Below are 19,365 nucleotides of genomic sequence, written 5' to 3' on the forward strand. Positions count from 1 at the left end.
CCACCGCCATGCTTCTTGAAACGAGAGAAGTCGCATAACATCACTCAGTGGAAACACAGTCATCTCATAATTTGTTTTATTGACATTTCAAAAGAATTGCTTAAGTTTTTTGCAAATCTGTAATAGAAACCTGCCTGTAGACTTAGACAACTACCAAGACTGTGACTATAAACTACCACTTATGATTTGAGGCCTGTTTACAGTGATATAAAGAGGGGTAATTTACCCCACTGCTAGTGCCTGTGTGAAGAGATAATAAGAAATAACACTGTCTTTATTGGGAATCAGCTGCAGGTTTTAAGACAAAAATCTCTCCAACGACCTGTTTTCATTGGCTGCAGCTGCTCCAACTGCATGAACTGACTTTAAGTAAATGACAGTTTACAGGAATATTTGGCCTGCTCAGCTGTTAAGCTTCCCCCCACCCCCCAGCCCCGCTCACAGCAACACTAGTGTTATGGATAAACTATGAATCATCTTCTAGCATGAGAACATTTCATTTTCCACACATTATCTACTTAAACTTTTAGCTGTCTTTTTTATCATTACCAAAGCAAATAAATAAAGGTAATTAATCAATTCACCAAGCAATTACCTCAAGCACACATTAATTTGAAGCTTTGTGGGGCCTTCTGAGGGTATGGGCACCAATGGCAGTTGCATATATCTATCTATCTATCTATCTATCTATCTATATATATATATATATATATATATATATATATATATATATATATATATATATTCCCTCTTTGGGAGGATTTTCTCCAAAGTGGACGTGAGTGTCTAAATACGGAGGGTTGTTATATGCTGTAAAGCCCTCTGAGGCAAGTTGTGATTTGTGATAAAGGGCTTTATAAATAAAATTGAATTAAATTGAAATTAATGATTGCACATAGTATTGCTGTAGTTGAGTTTATTGCACAAATAAAATTGGACGGTGTTACAAAGAATTATTGTCCCTTTATGTACCTTTAATAGATTCGAATAGAATAAAATAGTTATATTGTTGCTTATTTGCCACAATGGGAGAGAACACCGGACAAAACTCGTCCCAAACACTCACGCCCCCAAATCGACCGTCATCCAATCAAATCACTCACACGCGGGGCGGGAGCTTCCGCAGCCAATAGGAATCCAGAGTTGGTCGGCGTTCGAGCCGCCCCGTTGTGTAAACTGGTTTGAATGTGGCTTCGAGGATAAAAAGCGAGCCGTCATGTTTCCGTCCCCCTCTCTGCCTCTGTCTGTCGGCCCGGCCGCCGCTGCACTCTACCTGCCCGGAACAAAACACCAGAAAACTACCATGTCTGAGAAACTTCCCTTCAAAGTCGGTCAGTGTCCGAATATGTTATTTCAACCGTTATTTCAAAAGGGTGGCGGTTTGCTAGCTAGCATGCTGCGAAGTTGTACGCACGTTACGTCTTTTTTAGCAACTGGATTTAGCTAAAAGGCTAATCGCGCAACGACAGAACTGCGTTAAAAAACGGATTTGTCGCTAATTCCAGGGTTTGTATGGAGAGCTTTTGTTTTCGTTACAGCTAACATTAACTTGCTAGCATGCGTTAAATTGTATTGCTTCGTCATTTAGCAAACACATTAGCATGTTTGTTGTTCGTTAGCCATGTTAGCTTCCCACTCGTTAATTTTCACTTTTAGACACTCGCACTTTGCAGAGTTTGTTTTTGAATATGAGAATGAATCGACATGTAACAGTTGCACTAACGTGGAGCATGGGCTTCTCTGTAAGCTGAAACGACGTCCGCAGCCTCTGGGAGTTGTAGTTTATTAACGAACCGGGGTATGACGTTCATATGCTCTAACTGTGTTTGCAAACTACTTTTCCCGGGATGCCCTGCGCCTCGCCGCCAGTTTTTACGTGAGTGACAGGAGCAGGCAGAGACTGAGCTGCACTGTGTGCCACTTGCATACTGTAGTAATACTGGCACTACACGTGGTGCTCCCGTGCTGCAGCTTATAGACTTAAATGAGTGTTATTAAACGCTGTTATTAAGCTTATGAATCAGAAAAAAAATCTTTTGATGTATTTATTTGGCTTCAGAAATGGAGAAGTTCCATATGGCAGGAAAACATCAGACAGGAAATGCAAGGGGACACTGCGTTGCACAAAAAGGACATATAAAATTTAGTTGCATTTGGTTAAAAATGTCAGTGAATAAATGCACAGTAGGAGATGTTGTGTAACTGCAGTTGCAACTACTGTTGATGAGTAGTAGTTACATGTAACTTGTAACAATATTATATATTGCAAAATTCATATAATTGTAATCAGATTCTGTTACTTGGAAAACAAAACGTGTTATTAAATAACATTTACTGTTAAAATGTTGGTAATTACAAAGGGAATACATATTTAAAAAATCTGTTTACATGTTGAATACATGATTCTGCTGCTTTACATCTTTTTGTTGCAGGAGTTCCACCTTTTGGCACAAATGTATTTGGCAAACATTTATGCACTTATATTTTTTAGTCTTTTCAGCTTTATTGACCTTTTTAAAACATTACTTAGAAAAGTTATTTAAAAAAGTAATTGAATGTAATAAGGTACAATACATTGAATAAATTAAAATAGTTGCATAACTTATTACATTTTGAACAGGGTAACTAGTAATGTGTAACCTATTACATTGCCAATCATAACATTGCCATCATTGTCTGCCAGATGTAACATTTGCTGGCCTGCTGTGAAGCAGCTGGTTAGAAGCAGAGAAAGTTGCACAATGTCCTAACAGATAGCTCTGGGGCAAAGTCGACACGTTCTCCATGACTACATGCAGTCGAGTGTTGGAGAGTTTCTCACTGACTGTGTATAATGACTCCTTACATATTAATTAATGCAATATCACTCATTTACTTTGGTCTGTCAGTGCCACATTCAATCTTGTGTTTTGCATCAGTCTGTGAAAAGTACATTTTGTACATTTCTGGAGCTTTAGTTCAGTGGGTTTGCAGCGGGGGTTAGAGGGCCTACTGCTGCTGCAGGTTATTTTATTACAGCTACGACGATCTTTTTTAGATGTCTTCAGAATATTTATTGGCATCTATAGGAACTTTTTGTCGATTTTTTTTTTTCAAATTAGCATTTCAGGTCATTTTAGGGGATAAAAGATTAATCTTTTTTTATTTATTTACCAATTTTCAGGTAATTTTTTTCTTATTTTTTTACTAATTTCTTGTTATTTTTTGGGGCATTTCTTCTTTGCCCTTTTCCCATTTTTTTTTGAAAGAAATCAAGTCAGGGTGTTATGCTTAAATTATTGTTTTGAACTGAGCTAAAGTAATTAAGTTATGCATGCAGGCCTAGCTTTGTCTTTTTAACCAACTGGCCTGATTGAACTGTGGCACAGAATTCATTTCGGTCATGAGGGCACCTCTACCTGATGGATCACCATACTTCAGATGCTAATACTTCAGTGTTTATAGGTGGCTTTGGATGGGGTTTGAATACCTGTGCATGCCGGTACTGGTGCACAGCGCTGCTCATTTGGCTGCACAGGACCACACAATGATTCACATGTGATGGCTGTAGTTATCTCCGCTGAGTGGAGTTTTAGTTTAGCCGGGTCCTTTGACCCCAGTGTGAACTTGTCTTTCTAATCCTGTCTCTGGCTAGTCATTCAGGCCAGTGCCGGTTAGGTGCAGTTAGCCCTGAGGTGTGTTTGCACAGGCTGCAGCCTCGAGTGGAGGGTGGGTTGTACTTTGGGACCTCCTGCACCCTGAGGTTAACCTTGCTGTGGTGCACGCTTCCCTTTAACCAGGATGCTTTCTGATTTTCATGATAATCTCCAAGCTGAAGAGTAAGGGTTAGTGCCGTCAGAAGCTGAAAGTTTGGTCCACATATTAATTAAAATGTGGCTCCTGCTGATGATTATGGAGCTACATTCCATGTAAAATCCTGCAGTTTAACGTGTTGATGGATTAAGTGGTGAATCAGAGTTTGACAATTCGGTGAGGTTCCAAGATACTTACTCACAACGCATCAGCTCTTGTTGATCGTTATTTGCTTGTTGTTTAAGAAGTAAAATCTGCTTTGCTGTATCAGTCACATTGCAGCTCAGCTCACCTACAATTAGTCTATTAATTGTAATGATTATGGACAACATACATTTTTTCAGGGTCATGCTTCAAATGCATTTCTCCCCTGCTGTTGCATTCATAGAGTGAGGTCGTTCTCTTCGTACTCTTCAGTAAAGCTTAAACAAAAAAACAAAAAAATGCATATGTACAGCACCGGCAGCTGCTGGGAGTGAAAGAAGTGACTGTACAGACAGCTGTGATTGTGTGAATTTTCCCAGTACAACAAAAATATATATAGCAGGGAGACGGTTATATGCACGCATATTAGAAAAAATGACACATGCAGCAGGAAAAGCATGAGCAGGTATCCTCATCTTTGTCTGTTTTCTGGAGACTTTCTCATTTAAACTGCAGTAAATTTGAGAAGCCTGCAGTCATGTTGAGAGTTGTGCCATGTCTCATGCAAACATGGACATGTTTAGTGTCATGCGCACTCTGTGCTGTCAGTACTGGTTTAATCATGCTTTTAAATTAAAGCAAGCGTGAATTTACGGCAGCTGCGACCACGTGTGCACATGCATCCACCCAGTCATGCATTTACACAACTTTTTTTTTTCTTGCCCAGCGATGCCTCCCTATGATAAACAGTTCATGAGTTATGAAAGGCAGTGGGGCGAAATGTTGGGTGTCTTTCTATAAAGTTTGGTCGCGTTGTTTAAATTTTCTCAAAAGTTGTGCACCTTTTTCTGACAGTTGGAATGAACAGTTAATCAGCTGTCTTTTGGCTCATTACCCACCCATGCCTCTTTTTTTATTTTTTTTAGGCAGTTGGCATGAACACAAACACACCTTCACACGCAGACATACATGTCACCAAAGACATTACAAATTGAATATAAAGACATGTCAGATTTAAACTTTGTGAATAGAAACAGAAAGCTTCAGGGTGACAAATGAAATTAACGCCCTGTTTTCTTTCCCTCCCTCTCCTAGCTGACATCAGCCTGGCCGAATGGGGGCGTAAGGCCATAGAAATCGCTGAGAATGAGATGCCCGGTCTGATGAAGATGAGGGAGATGTACGGTCAGTCCAAGCCGCTGAAGGGCGCCCGCATCGCCGGCTGTCTTCACATGACCCTGCAGACCGCCGTGCTCATCGAGACCCTCACCGCCCTCGGAGCAGAGGTGACCTTTGCAGCTGCTTACTCATATTAATTCATCAACAGAATATCCACCGATAGTCTATAAAGAACAAGAAAAAAAAATGTCCACAGTAACAACACGGGGTCACATTAACCCTTTAAAACCTGGAGTGACATCACTTTTCTTGTATTGCCCTCACATGCCTTTGACAAGTATTTAAACCCTTGAAACCTTGGTGAATTGGTGCAATTTCTTTGAAAGACATGGGAAAAATGCAATGAGCAATTTGGTAAGAAATGTTCAACAAATTGCATGAAATTAATAGATTTAGAAAATGATTTTTAAAAAGATAGGAAAATATTCATGGAAAACAAGCTAGAGAAAAAATACTTTTAACATGATCATAATTACACACATAAAATGACAGAGGCACTCAGATTTTGTGATCTGGTTCATTTGTGATTTTTCAGTGGAAAGGAGAGAGGCGTTGTGCTTGGGAACATTTAAGAAAAGGAGTATCACAGATCCCAAAACAGAACATAATCCTTTCTTTTGTTATTTTTAGGAGTGTCTTAATACTTTGTGTTGCACTGTTGTGAGCGTGGACTTTGTTTCCACTCTGCTCCACTAACATCATTTGGTTGTACATTTTTAAACCAAGTTAACGTTTCTAAAAGACGAAACGCCCAGCGACAGACACTTCTTCTTCTTTAATCATATGCATTATTAACAGTTTGTCTAAAGTTTATATCATTAATGTTAAAAAAAACAATACTTTTGAATAATTTAGCTGTTGTGGCATACATTTTATTTAATTTTATTTTAATTATCCAGGGATAGTCCCATTGAGATTCAAAATCTCTTTTCAATGGAGTCCTGGTCAAGAAAGCGGCGTTACAAATTTTATATAAAAGAACAAAGAACACAACAACAAAAGGTTAAAAACAAGAAATTACCTGAAAATTTGCAAAAAAAAAACAACATACAAAACAAAAGAAAACAAAAAATACAATTGGAAAGTAAAACAAACAAAACAAAAACCAGAAATTCCCTTTTAAAAAGCACTTAAAAATGACGCTAATTCTGTAAATAATTTTAATTATAACATTTTGATAATTAGAAGTGTAGTTGGTGCTGCTGTTTCATAGTAGCAGCATCCCAGTATAACCTCCGTCGTCCTCTGCCTTGCTAAAGTGCACTCCAGCAGTAGTTACTGAGAGAGAACACGTTTATTGATCCATTTATCTGAACAGTGTTTCTCAGTGAGTCTGGGCTTTTCTCTGTCTGCGTCTGTCTGCCTCAAGGCCGCTGTGTCCTGTTATCATGTTGGTTTTTATCTGACTGAGCGGGACTGGTTTCAGCCTGCGGGAACCAGCACGCTGAGAACCAAAAGACTGAATAACAACCTGCTCTCTCAGCTTTTCACTGCGGTCGATTACACTTCTCTTTGTGGGGGTGATACTCTGTAGTTCTGTCACTCGCAGAACCACCAAAATTCCTGGTTCTTCTTTTGTCCTGACGTTAAAAAAGGTCAGTTTTAGAGGATCTGTGTCTAAATGGCATTTGACTTGAAACTGAATTGACTGTGCCCGACTTACTGGGAGGAAACTGATGACTGTAAACCCCATTTTTACATGAAATGGAGAGCTTTTCCAATTAATTTCCTTCAAGCTGCAGTTCAGAGTTTTGGACCCTCGATGGCAGCAGAGTTTTTCAGAATCAGCTTTATTGGCCAAGTATGCTTACACATACAAGGGCTTGGACTGCAGTTAGCTTTGCTCTCAATAGACAGGAAATTAAACCTTAAATATAAAAGGAAAATAAAATATGAAAAACAATAAAGATAAAAACAGAAAAATATAGTTTTAAATTTACGTATGTACAAACCCTAATTAAACACACGTAGCTAATATATAAGTCTATGTGTAATAGTGCATTTATTAAGAATGTACTGGCAGTTCATTCAGTTCTGCTTTCAGAAATAATCTCAGACATGTTAAAGAGTTTGATTACTTGTAGTACCCAGTAAGTCGGGCACAGTCAATTCAGTTTCAAGATAAATAAATAAATAGATAAATATTTTCGCACGATGTCCAGCAGAGGTAAAAGAAACTGTGGTAAAATGTGTTTTAGATAAAAAAAAAAAGACAAGATATTGCTAACCATTAATTATGACTTGTATTATTTAATGTTTAATTTTTATATAATTTAAATTATATATAAACATAATATGCAGCTTTCCTTATTCAAGTTTTTAAAGACGACCGAGACCAAGATTATATATTTTCTTGTTGTGTACCTGCATTACATACCAAATGTTTCCAACAGTGTTTATTAGAGTTATATCTTCTGAACACCTGTCAGGGTTGGGTTTAACTGACATCGACTTTCATCCAGTTTTTAGACACAATTTTAACCTTTTTTTTTCATCCAGTTAAAGGATTGTAGTCGTTGGACATCTGGAACTGATGTTATCAGTGAAAAACGATGAGTAAATGTTTGCAGCAGCTTGGCTCCAGCCGCTACCATGCTTAATTGCATCAGAGAAACACAGATTTTTAACATGAAATTGCTTTATTCAGTGTTTTGACTGGTTTAAATCAGTGGGTCTGTTTGTTTTGGAGAGAAGATAACTTCTTCTGAAAGTTCATTTTATTTTTAAAAAGGAAAAAAAAACCCTGAACAAAGAAATCTGAACCAGGAGAAACTGACCGCAATGATGGCATTGCTCCATGTTTTTTTATTGTTTTGACTGAGCGACGCCTCATGACAGAAAATGATTTATTTTAGGTGTAATGCCCCTTGAGGCGTTGCAGCCCAACAGTCGTGTTGCAGCTGTGTCATAAGGTGGCAGAGAGAGAGCGGTGGCGGTCTGCACCGAGACTCGACAACAAATCGAGGACTCGCAGTGATTCTCACCACCGACAGTTAAACACATAAAGTTTACTGTAGCTGTGAGATGGATAAATAATCCAGTGGAAAACACGATGAATAACCTGTGTGGTATTTGAGTTATAAAACTTACATTTATAGTTAGACTTTGTACTCAGATTCCTTTGATACAAAGACCACAAGTATCTTTTTACTCAGCCTTTTGCTCGTTCATAAACTAGAGCTCCAACGATTAAACGATCAGTTGTCATTATTAATTGCCAACTATTTTAAAAACAGATTAATCGGATTGAGTAATTTTTAAAGAAAACAATTAAAATTCTCTTCTGCCAGCTTCCTAAATGTGAATATTTGCTGTTTCTTTACTCCTGTAATAGTAAACTGAATGTTTTTTTGGGTTGTGCACAAAACTACACATTTGAGGACATCATTTTGTGGCTTTGATCAACACATGGTCAATATTTTTCACTGTTTTCTGACATTTATAAACCAAACTAACTGATTAGTCGAGCTGCAGCCCCAGTTAAAACCCTGTAAAAAAACAACATGAAACTGTCATTATAGTATTAGATTTTTTTTCTGCAGAAATCCATCATTGATCAGAATCCCCAGGTTCATGTGAATATGCTGAACAATTAGTTGTGTGTATATATTAAGGCGATTGCTGTGTAGAGTGTCTAATGAGATTTATTTATAGCTTCATTACAGTTTCATTCAAATACGAGTACATTCGTCAACGTCACAGAAATGTATTCACATGAGCAGGTCATGAAAGAAAACGCGATGAATTTAGTTTCACTTTTTTCCCGTCCTGACGCTCTGTCTTTGTCTTCAGGTTCAGTGGTCGAGCTGCAACATCTTCTCCACTCAGGATCACGCTGCTGCCGCCATCGCCAAAACTGGCGTCCCAGGTAACACCACCACCTCCACCACCACTGTGTATCACGTGTGTAAATTATAAAATGACCCGTTTAACCAGCTGTGTGACATGGCCTTGTCGCTCTCTCAGCACAAATACTTTCAACTAAACTAAATGTGTAAACTTTGACTGTTTCAGTGCCTGTTTCAGATCTAAAATGCCAACCTTCTGTTTCACTTACTGTGTTTACAACCTGTCTATGGTCAGGTTTTTGGACTATCCTGTTTAGGATTTTAAACATGGAAGCACAATATTCTGTTCATGAGAAACCTGAATATGTACACTTGCGTTCGTTTAAGTTTGCATTAGAGTCAATATACGTATGTCAGTTGGTTTCTTGCCCCTTGAGGCGTTGCAGCCCAACTGTCATGTTGCAGCTGTGTCATAAGGTGGCAGAGAGAGAGCGGTGGTGGTCTGCACCGAGACTCGACAACAAATCGAGAACTCGGAGTGATTCTCACCACCGACAATTTACGTTCACTGCCTGTGGGGGGGATTTTCTCACTCTGCTCTCAGAACAAAACAAAAAAGTCTATTTTCCTTTCTTCGTGCAGTGTACGCCTGGAAAGGTGAGACCGACGAGGAGTACGTGTGGTGCATCGAACAGACTCTGTTCTTCAAGGACGGCCAGGCCCTCAACATGATCCTGGACGATGGAGGAGACCTCACCAACATGGTCCACACAAAGTACCCCAAACTGCTGGCAGGTGGGTTTGTTTACACACAGTTTTATTACATGAGGATGTTTATTTTCTCCACTGTTCCTGCGTTTAAGAAAGGTTTAGAAAAAGTCTCAGTGGTAACAGTACGTGGTAACAATACACTAACATGTTAAGAGTTTAAAGATGCTCGACCTGCAGCTGGAGGCCGATTTTTGTGATCTCAGATGCCACAGCATCTTAGTTTGGGTTCAGTTTTACTGTTTTACCACCAGTCAGCTAACGGTGCGTTCCACTAGCCATACAACCAAACAAAGTAGTATGCCGGAAAATGATTTAGCATGTCCCAATACACAGTATGTCAAATGTATATGCCAAAAATACCAGAATGGCTTTCTGCATTGTACTGCAGCTGGATTTTGCAGAATGCAAGCCAGCATGCTCTTCTAGCTGTTCTGGCCCACAATCCTCTGTGCAGCAAAAAATGCATTGCATCAGACAGATGACGGCTCGTTCTCCGCGGAAAGATGCAGCTAAAATAACCAAAAATGATAAAAACCAGAAGACATATCTATGAAAATAACAGTGACAGAAAAATGCAAATGTAATCTCGTAATGTAGTCTTAAAAATATGTTAGAATCTGCAATAAATGCGGCTATAACTTAAAAGTCAAGACAACGTATGTAAACTGTATACATTGAAAAGTAATAACAGCAGAGCTCTCTGTGTGTTTACCGTCTCTGTTGATTTTCCCACTCTAACATTTATTTAAATGTAGAGTGGAGTTTTGGACACTAGGTGGCAGCAGTGGTCTGACACAAGCTGGTTCCTAAAGCAAATTCATTCATGTTACATCATTTTGAATTCACATGAAATATTTTCATACGTACATTTCCGATGTGAATTCTTTATCTTTGAGCTGTTTTCTCTTGATATTACAAAGTTTAGACAGACTTGTTGTGTCCACCAAGGGGGGAAAAATACAAGAATAAGAGAATTTTTAAGTAAAAAAATGGATATTTCTCACCACATGTTGTGCATATTGTTACATGTTAAAACAATAATATATGTAAATTTAATGCCCCTTGAGGCGTTGCAGCCCAACTGTCGTGTTGCAGCTGTGTCATAAGGTGGCAGAGAGAGAGCGGTGGTGGTCTGCACCGAGACTCGACAACAAATCGAGGACTCGGAGTGATTCTCACCACCGACAGTTAAATTCAAAGTGTGGTTGTATTTACATGTACAAAGCTTGTTGTTAAAATACTCACTGATTTAAGCATTTTGGCATTAATTCGGTCTGCAGAGAACAAAAATGACTCATAAATTGCCTTCTGGTCTCACTTTCTGCACCTCAGCTCCCAAACAACAGATTTTACACGTGAATAAAGTGGAAAATCTCCTGAGCTCTACATTCATCACGTGACATCTGGCACAACTAATTACAAATCGGGCCCAAAAGTGACATGAAAAGATCGCCAGAAGTCATATTTTATCTTCCAGAACAGCACAAAACCACTGTATAACGTTATATTAACTACGTTCAACAATATAGACCAAGATTTTACATCCTAAATGATTCTGTTTCAGCATAAATCATCAAATAATGCAGGAGCGTTTTTCCACGCAACTTATCCTCATGAATGCAGAGCAGCACAGAGAGGGACGGAGGGGAGGAGCGCAAGGAGTGTAAAAATTACAATTTCCACAGGAAAATAAAAAAAACTGCAAATGAAAAAAACTTAATGAGATATAACTTTCACAAATACTCCACAGAATATTTAAATAAATAAAAACAGCTCAAGTATTAACTGGAAATACAACTTAATAATAAATTGCCTTCATATTTCTGTTACAGCGGCACAGAAACCATAGAGATGTCAGATTATGATAATCTAGTTACATTAACAGCCTGTCAAAGTTTTAATGACATGAAAACATCTCATTCATCTCACTTTTGCTTTATGCACAGTGTTATTGTTCACTTTTCTTTTATATGTTTCACTGTTTGGGCGATTTCTTCTCTTGTACTTTAGAAGATGTTTGTCTGTAAACATGTTGTCTATAATTATTCTGTGACCTCGTGTTTCCAGATATCCGTGGCGTGTCGGAGGAGACCACCACAGGTGTCCACAACCTGTACAAGATGATGAAAAAGGGCGAGCTAAAAATGCCCGCCATCAACGTCAACGACTCCGTCACAAAGGTGAGCATCTTCGAACTATAATCCTTTTAAGCTAAATGTGTGAATCAGATAAACAGAAATTATTATTAGTTTAGTGTTACCATTCATTAAAGAACGAATGGTTTAACACAACCTTTAGAGACTTTTTGTTTTATGAATAATGAGTTTGTCTGTAAAATGTGACCTCACAGGCCACTATATTTTAACAAAAGTGTTTTTTTGGTCATATAGATATTCAAACTGACTTCTCATAGACCTGTTTGGATAATCTCAGCCACTCATGGGAAAGCTCTGACTTTTGGAAACTTTTGGGAAGAAAAATTAAAAATCTGACACAAGGCCCTTTTCTGGGAACTCATCAGTGTCGGGATAAAGCCTGACATCCCGTAGAATAACATTTGATGATTTATTTTTTTTCTTTTTCCCTCCTCGCAGAGCAAGTTTGACAACCTGTACGGCTGCAGGGAGAGTCTGATCGACGGCATTAAGAGAGCCACCGATGTGATGATTGCCGGTAAAGTTGCCGTGGTGGCCGGATATGGCGACGTAGGCAAAGGCTGCGTCCAGGCTCTGCGCGGCTTTGGAGCTCGCGTCATCGTCACCGAGATCGATCCCATCAACGCCCTGCAGGCTGCCATGGAGGGTAAGTGATGAAGGCCAAAACAGTACATTGATGTTGTGAACACAGTTTTAAATCATGCAGAGAGTTTACTGTAGATACTTGATTGATTTTGGATTTAAAGGGTCATTTTTCAGACTGTTTTGCAGTTATGAGTAAAACAGGCTGCAGTGCCACTGACAGGCTCAGATTGTCATCATAAGAGTCTGATAACATCACTGAAATGATCATTACAGAGATGGACCTTTTTGTTAGAGTTAGATCCTTTTTGTTTCACCAGAAACGGCCCCTGAAACACCACTTTCAGTCCCACCACATTACATTTAATAAAGAGTAATTTTAGATTTGTAAAACACACTTTATGCAAATACAACAGAAACAAAATAGAACCTGCAAAAAAGGTCTTGGTTTGTCTTTCCACTGTTCCAAACTATCAATGTTGGTTTGGTTGAAAAACTTTAAATTCAACCAAAGACTGGTCATTTAAATGGAGTCTGGTTTGATCAGAGATAGAAATTTCAGTCGTTTCTGGTTAAACAAAAAGAATCTTTCTCACACAGTCTCTCTCACAATATTATGGAAATGATCCTTTTTAGGAGAAAAACATTAAGGGCGCGTTTACACGGCCCGGTTCTTACATGAATCATTAAACTTTTGTAAGGACTGTCCCACGACAGACATTTTGAGGAGCCTGAAGAAGAAAACTTGGAGTGTGTGAAACTGGGTTTGAGTGTAATCTTTTGAAAACGCCGCTTCTGTCGCTGTGTAAGCTGAAGTGCGCGGATCCCGTGAGAAAGGTGGCGTCACGGCTGCACTTCTTACATGGCGTTTTTCTGTAGTGTGTCATTACAAATTTACACCGCTAACTACTGGCCTGACATGCACACTACAGCGTTTTTCAGTTGTTTTTGCGGGTCCGTGTACACCAGGGTCGTTCTCACAACGTTATGATATGAATGCAAATTTTTTTTTAAAATGCTAAGAAAATACTTCCCTATTTTCAGTAGGCCTGTTCTCGTCTGAAGATGACCTTTAAATAACAATCTGAGTTTGTCGGTGGCAAAAACAAACACTTTAGTAGACATAAATTGACGGTGCTCGATTGCTTTCAGGGATTATATTGCAGCCTGTTTGACTGCTGCCGGCTGCAGCGCCTCCGTTCAATTCTGGAGCAATTTCGAAAATTGTTGTCGTTAGTTACATAGATGTAAAAACATGTAAAAATAGGATCTGTGTTTAAATTACCCTTAAGATATAAATCTTACATTGTTCTTTAAAACTGACAAGACTGTACCAAACATCTACAATCTGCAAAGTCATTAAATAAGAAAACATAAGCAACAGTCACTTTTCTTCTTCATAATGTCACCCATAATTTAAGGATTTAGCAGTCTATTGTTGAAACATGAAGCTGATGGTGCATGCTGTAAACCCCTCTCCTCTCTGCTGCTCTTTAGGTTACGAGGTCACCACCATGGATGAGGCTTGCAAGGAAGGAAACATCTTCGTCACCACCACCGGCTGCGAGGACATCATCCTGGGACAGTAAGTTTGACTCAGATGTTGTGACTCAAACTGAATGTGAAGCTACTTTCATCACTTCAGTTCAGTTGACTCATTTCTGTATTATAATTTTTGTTTTTTTAAAAAAAAAAAAAAAAATATATATTATGTTATTTACAGTGACTGTTGTATATTTTAATTGCTTTATGTTTTGTTGTGTACTCAGGTCTCACTTGAAAATTAGATTTTGATCTCAGTGGGACCTGATTCAATGAAAGGCTCATAGGGTCCACCAGAGTTTTAGAGCTCTTATATAAAAATGTGATTGTGTTTTTTTCAGACACTTCGAGAACATGAAGGACGACGCCATCGTCTGTAACATCGGACACTTCGACTGTGAGATCGACATGAGCTGGCTCAACAAAAACGCTGCCGAGAAGGTCAACATCAAGCCTCAGGTAGGAAAAATTAAAGAGGCTCTGCTTTTATGTTGTTAAAGTTGTATTTAAAGGTTTATATTTAGAGTTTGGCGTCTGTTTTTCTCCTCTGATGATGGAGAGGCGAGCGTCGACCGAGCCGAGAATACGGTCTGAGTTCTGAGTCTGAACTGTCACTGACGCGGTGATCCTCCTCCTCCTCCTCAGGTGGATCGCTATCGTTTGAAGAACGGCCGTCACATCATCATCCTGGCCGAGGGCAGACTGGTGAACCTGGGCTGTGCCATGGGACACCCGTCCTTCGTCATGAGCAACTCCTTCACCAACCAGGTACTGAGAATTTGTGTGAGCCAGAAATGGGAAAACATGACTGTAATAGATGCAATAAAAGTCCAGGGTTCCTGCAGATCCCTAAAAAGTCTTAATAGGTATTAAATTCATTAATAATACCTTAACTGGTGTTAAAATGATTTAAATTCGTCTTTCAAAAGTCTTAAAAACGAGAATTAGGACTGAATTCTGTCTTGCGTTGTAAAATCTCAAAATAAGTAACATCTATTTTTTTGTTGAATGATTTAATAAATTCCTTTTCTTAAACTTCTAAGCAGTCGAACCGTGCAGACTGAAAACCACAAAACTGCCAAGAAAATCGGACAGAATTGCCAGATATTGCCCTCTTCAGTTGGTAAACTTTAGATACTTTTATGATAATATATTAATGGTCTACCATCTGTTTCACTCAAAAAAGGCTTTTTTCAAAATTTGACATAAAAAATGAAACTTTTTCACTGGACCAAAGACTTTCATATCTTATGTTTTACTAAACATTTGGGCAAAATAAAATTGTCCTTCAATTATTAGAAATAAGTGGCATTAAAAAAGTTTTGAAAAGTCTTAAATCTAACTTAAGCTGCAGGAACCCTGAAGCTGGAGGCTCTCTTTATTTTTTATTTCATTTTTTTTCTAAGCAGCAACAGAATCTTAATTTAAGGACTGGACACTCTGGCATAATGACTCTACAGCTGCATAAAGACAGCTTTTGTCTCATCACCTGTCTTTTCCTCCTGTAGGTTCTGGCTCAGATCGAGTTGTGGACAAACACCGCCAAATACCCCATTGGAGTCTACTTCCTGCCCAAAAAGGTCAGAAGCCACACTCTGATGATAAAGTGTATTTTATGCCGCACACCTTATAGACAGCATTAAAACTGATGAATCCACCTTTAGTCCTAAGAATAAAACAACACGCTGCCTCATTAATAATGCCATTTATTCACGCCCTGCACCAAAACCCCACAGACTATCGATCCCTCCGAAGTTTGGCCCTTTGTTTTGCTCTGTGCTCCAATAACAGTCAAGTGAGTTTTGAACCTGACAAACCTCAGGGAGAGACCGTTATTTCCCTGGAGGGAAAAGGAAATGCAGTTTAGAAACTATGAAATGGAGATTATGAAAACAATGTGTTACTGGTGTGGTCACAGGCGTTATCATGAGCACTAGATGTCTGTTCGTAATTTGAACCAGAGGACAGAATGGATACATTTAGGATAGACATCAGGCCGGGCGACTTTAAAAAGAGGGATTTATTTGGTGTGAAAGCCGCTCGTGTTTTAAAGATGATCTCATGTGGCGTCTGAGGTTTCCGGGCCGAAGTGAAATACGCTTCATGCCAAATTCAGCGTGAAGACACTGACACAGGAAACTTTCAAGTAGTAAATCCCAGATCTGATGATTTTACACCGTGGTAAAGACAACAGTTGCATTAAAGGGAAACAGGGCTCAGAAGACGGACGGGAACTTTGGGCCAAGACACAAAAGCTAAACAGAAAGCGGGAGCTGCTGGTGAATGCAGCAGATTTATTTTGTGCTCACAAGCAAGAAATAATATAGAGCTTTAAAAAGCGAGGTCATTCTGACGGACAATCTCCATCCATCCGAGATGACCCTTCACCGTCCACATGAATCTGTCATGGTCGCTGAATGCTCCTCCATGTCCGATGGAAAAGAGGTTATTCGTACACAAAAGGATCACTTTAAAGATCCATTTAAGCTGCTCTGAAATGTCGCTGAATCCATCAGCGGAGCCTCAGAAACGTTTGGTTAATCCTCTGTGGGCTCAAATAAAGGTCAGCAAGATTTTTGAGCTTGTTCAGTGATGTGTTAAATTCACTGATAGTATAAACCTGCAGAAAACCTGCAAGACAAGTTAAAGTTAGTAAATGTTCAGAAAAGAGATGCAGTCATTGAGAAAAGGAAATATGCAGATACAGCTCCGAGACAGAGTTTTGGTTTTTACAGCATCAGAAACCCGATACAGCCACGAAGTAAAACGTGCAAAACAGTAAAACATGAAGGTAGAAAAACATGAAAAAAATATAAATACAAAAGAATAGATCAAACTTTAGGAATTTTCTGTCTGTCTCAACAGCTGGACGAGCAGGTGGCAGCCGCTCACCTGGACAAACTGGGCGTGAAGCTGACCAAGCTGTCGGAGAAGCAGGCCAAGTACCTGGGTCTGCCCACCGAGGGGCCCTTCAAACCGGACCACTACCGCTACTGAGCGGCCCCCGTCCAGCTGGGGAAGAGGCAGAGAAGAAGAAAGAGGAGGAGGAGGTGTGGCTGGAAGGGTGTTGGTGTTTTGGTGCAGCGGTGTTCGGTGGGTGGGAGCACTATGAGAGATCGCAGGCAGGTTGCACTCTGGGCACCGTTTTGGGTTTCTGGACTTCTATATGTCAACTTTCAGGGACACAGAGAGACAGTTTCTGTTTCTTCCCCTCAGATAGCCTTCGATTTTCAAATGCTCAAAGAAACGTTTTTCATATGTTGCATCCTGTGTCGATCTAAGTGATTTGTCACGGCTGCAGAGAGATCAAACAGCCGGCGTTGAATCGCTCGTTTGTGGTTAAAACGAGACTTTTGCTGCTCCAGACAGCTACTTTGACCCAAAGCTTCTGTAGGAATAGGAGATTCTGGACATCAGGAGGTTGTCGAAGGCTGTTTTTAGTAGTTAAATCAACATCTAAACCTGAATTTCGCCTGAAACTTCATAGTTTGTCTCACCGCCATCTTTTTCACTCTAACACACCAGTATCCTCGGTCGCTGCCGTCTCCTCTCTCTTTCTCATCAATGCTGCCGTGGCTGTTAAAGACCTCTTGTTGTTCGTCATTCCCTCTCCGTTTATGGAATAAAATAATGCTTTCCTACCTGAGCTCTTCTCTCCGTCTCGTCGCGGCTCGAGGTGGGAGGTGACAGAACAGGTTCTTCTTCTGCCTCTGTAAATGAATCGAGGCAGTAGCTGCCTTATTCCAGAATATTCCCATCGACGCCGCCCTGTGCGAGCACTTAAAACTGCACCTAAACTGTGCGAGAAGAAGCGTTTTCTGAGTGTTTACTAATTATCCAGTGAGGAGAAGCACTGCTGCCAAAGGAATCACCAAAGCTTGTTTTTGCCTGATTTTAAAACAAAAGTCTTACTTCTTTTGCCTCATTTTTTCTTCCATGATTGTGATTATTTGATTTGACTTGAAGGGCCAAAAACATGTGCAGCGGCCCCCCACATTTCCTTTGATTTCTCACTGTAGCCAATCAGGGTGACGTTAAAGTGGTGGTCGCGGTTCTCAACGGTTACAGCCTGAAGTGCAGAGTTCAGCTGCTTGTTAACGATGGATTCAAACTGTCAGTGTGACACTGAGAAAATAAAAACCATGTTGACTCTGGATTTGTTTCTCCTCCATATGGTCATTTTACGACAGAGTGGAAATCACGCTCTTTATCGATCACGAAAACACAAACGTGCGAGTAGGTTTTTTTTTTTTTATACAGACATTTACAAGTTGTCCTTTTTTGTAGTTTGCAACCCGTTATATTTTTCTTTTAGGACTTTTTAGGATTTAAGTACATTTCTCTGATTTTTGGATGTTTTTGGAATCTTTTTCAGATTTTAGGATGTGCCTAGGATTTTCAGGTTTTTCTATGATTTAATGACTTGTTGGATTTTAGGACTTTTTAGGATTTAAGTACATCGCTCAACACGCTGCTCACAACTGAATGAAAACACACACACGAATCAACAACAAATATCTTACCAACAACGAATATCTCACACATTATGTATCTCAAACATTATATATTAAAAGGGTAGCTGCCCCAATTTAATATAGCTAGAAAACAATTTGCATATTTAATGTTAAAAATCAAAATAAATCAAAACACAAACTCATTGCTGCAAGAAAACTTTAGTATCTGGTTGAAAAGCAAAGCTAGCCTCTAAAATGATAAATGATGCTTGCAATCCTACTCGTGTTATTTTGCTGCTTCAACACAAAGAAAAAATTAATATTTTTGATGTGATGTGTGAATGCATACATGCGCTAAAAAGATGAAGAAACTAGCATCCTCATTATACACAGATGTGAAATGCAGTTATAGTTTATTATTTCTTATTTCAAGCATAGTGGGAGCAAAATAAAATACATAAGAGAGCTTTACAAGAAAAAAGTGCACGCTAAAACAAAGTGGATTGACGATACCTTTAGAGTTTGAGGCGATTAGCAGAAAAAAAGGAATATTCACGTTTATTTACATCCTAAAATATCATACGCAGCAGGGATGAAAAGCCCCAGCTGCTAAAATATTTAAATGTAAGGAAACACCGCTGGGGCGGCTGGAACTGCGGCCTCGTATTTAGCTGAATCTGGTCTGAGAAAAGTGATAAAGTGAAGCTGCTGTTTGGCCGAGTTACAGTCCAAACAGAGCCAGGATCCCCACCCGCCAAACACTCGAAGACCTGCAGCGTACAAGTCCTCCAGGCATCAGTCGCAGCCTCTGCGTTTATTATAAAAATCGAGTTAGCTGAAGAAACCCGAAGCAGATGTGAGAGCAGCAGATAGGAGCGCTTAAATAATTTTCAGATCCACTCAGTCTGCTGATTGGATTAAACCCCAGAGGAGGAGGGACGTTTTAAACACCTGATT

At 39.4% G+C, this 19,365-nt stretch overlaps 1 protein-coding gene and 3 non-coding genes across 4 annotated transcripts; all 4 read left to right on the forward strand.

The window, feature by feature from the left end:
- Nucleotides 1–1,240: 1,240 nt before the first annotated feature.
- Nucleotides 1,241–18,108, forward strand: ahcy (adenosylhomocysteinase). The gene is made up of 11 exons (XM_042510416.1): nucleotides 1,241–1,331; nucleotides 5,032–5,222; nucleotides 8,908–8,983; nucleotides 9,546–9,698; nucleotides 11,742–11,854; nucleotides 12,269–12,476; nucleotides 13,910–13,997; nucleotides 14,296–14,413; nucleotides 14,600–14,722; nucleotides 15,463–15,534; nucleotides 16,820–18,108. The coding sequence occupies exons 1-11, from the start codon at nucleotides 1,304–1,306 to the stop codon at nucleotides 16,949–16,951; spliced, it is 1,302 nt and encodes a 433-aa protein (XP_042366350.1). The 5' UTR covers nucleotides 1,241–1,303; the 3' UTR covers nucleotides 16,952–18,108.
- Nucleotides 7,975–8,109, forward strand: LOC121961624. Its single transcript, XR_006107064.1, has one exon. It is a non-coding gene; the product is annotated as a small nucleolar RNA SNORA17 (small nucleolar RNA).
- Nucleotides 9,328–9,462, forward strand: LOC121961610. The gene has a single exon (XR_006107062.1). It is a non-coding gene; the product is annotated as a small nucleolar RNA SNORA17 (small nucleolar RNA).
- On the forward strand, nucleotides 10,729–10,863 carry LOC121961616. The gene has a single exon (XR_006107063.1). It is a non-coding gene; the product is annotated as a small nucleolar RNA SNORA17 (small nucleolar RNA).
- Nucleotides 18,109–19,365: the final 1,257 nt, after the last annotated feature.

This window comes from Plectropomus leopardus, chromosome 2, assembly GCF_008729295.1.
Source record: "Plectropomus leopardus isolate mb chromosome 2, YSFRI_Pleo_2.0, whole genome shotgun sequence".
NCBI classification, from domain to species: Eukaryota; Metazoa; Chordata; class Actinopteri; order Perciformes; family Serranidae; genus Plectropomus; species Plectropomus leopardus.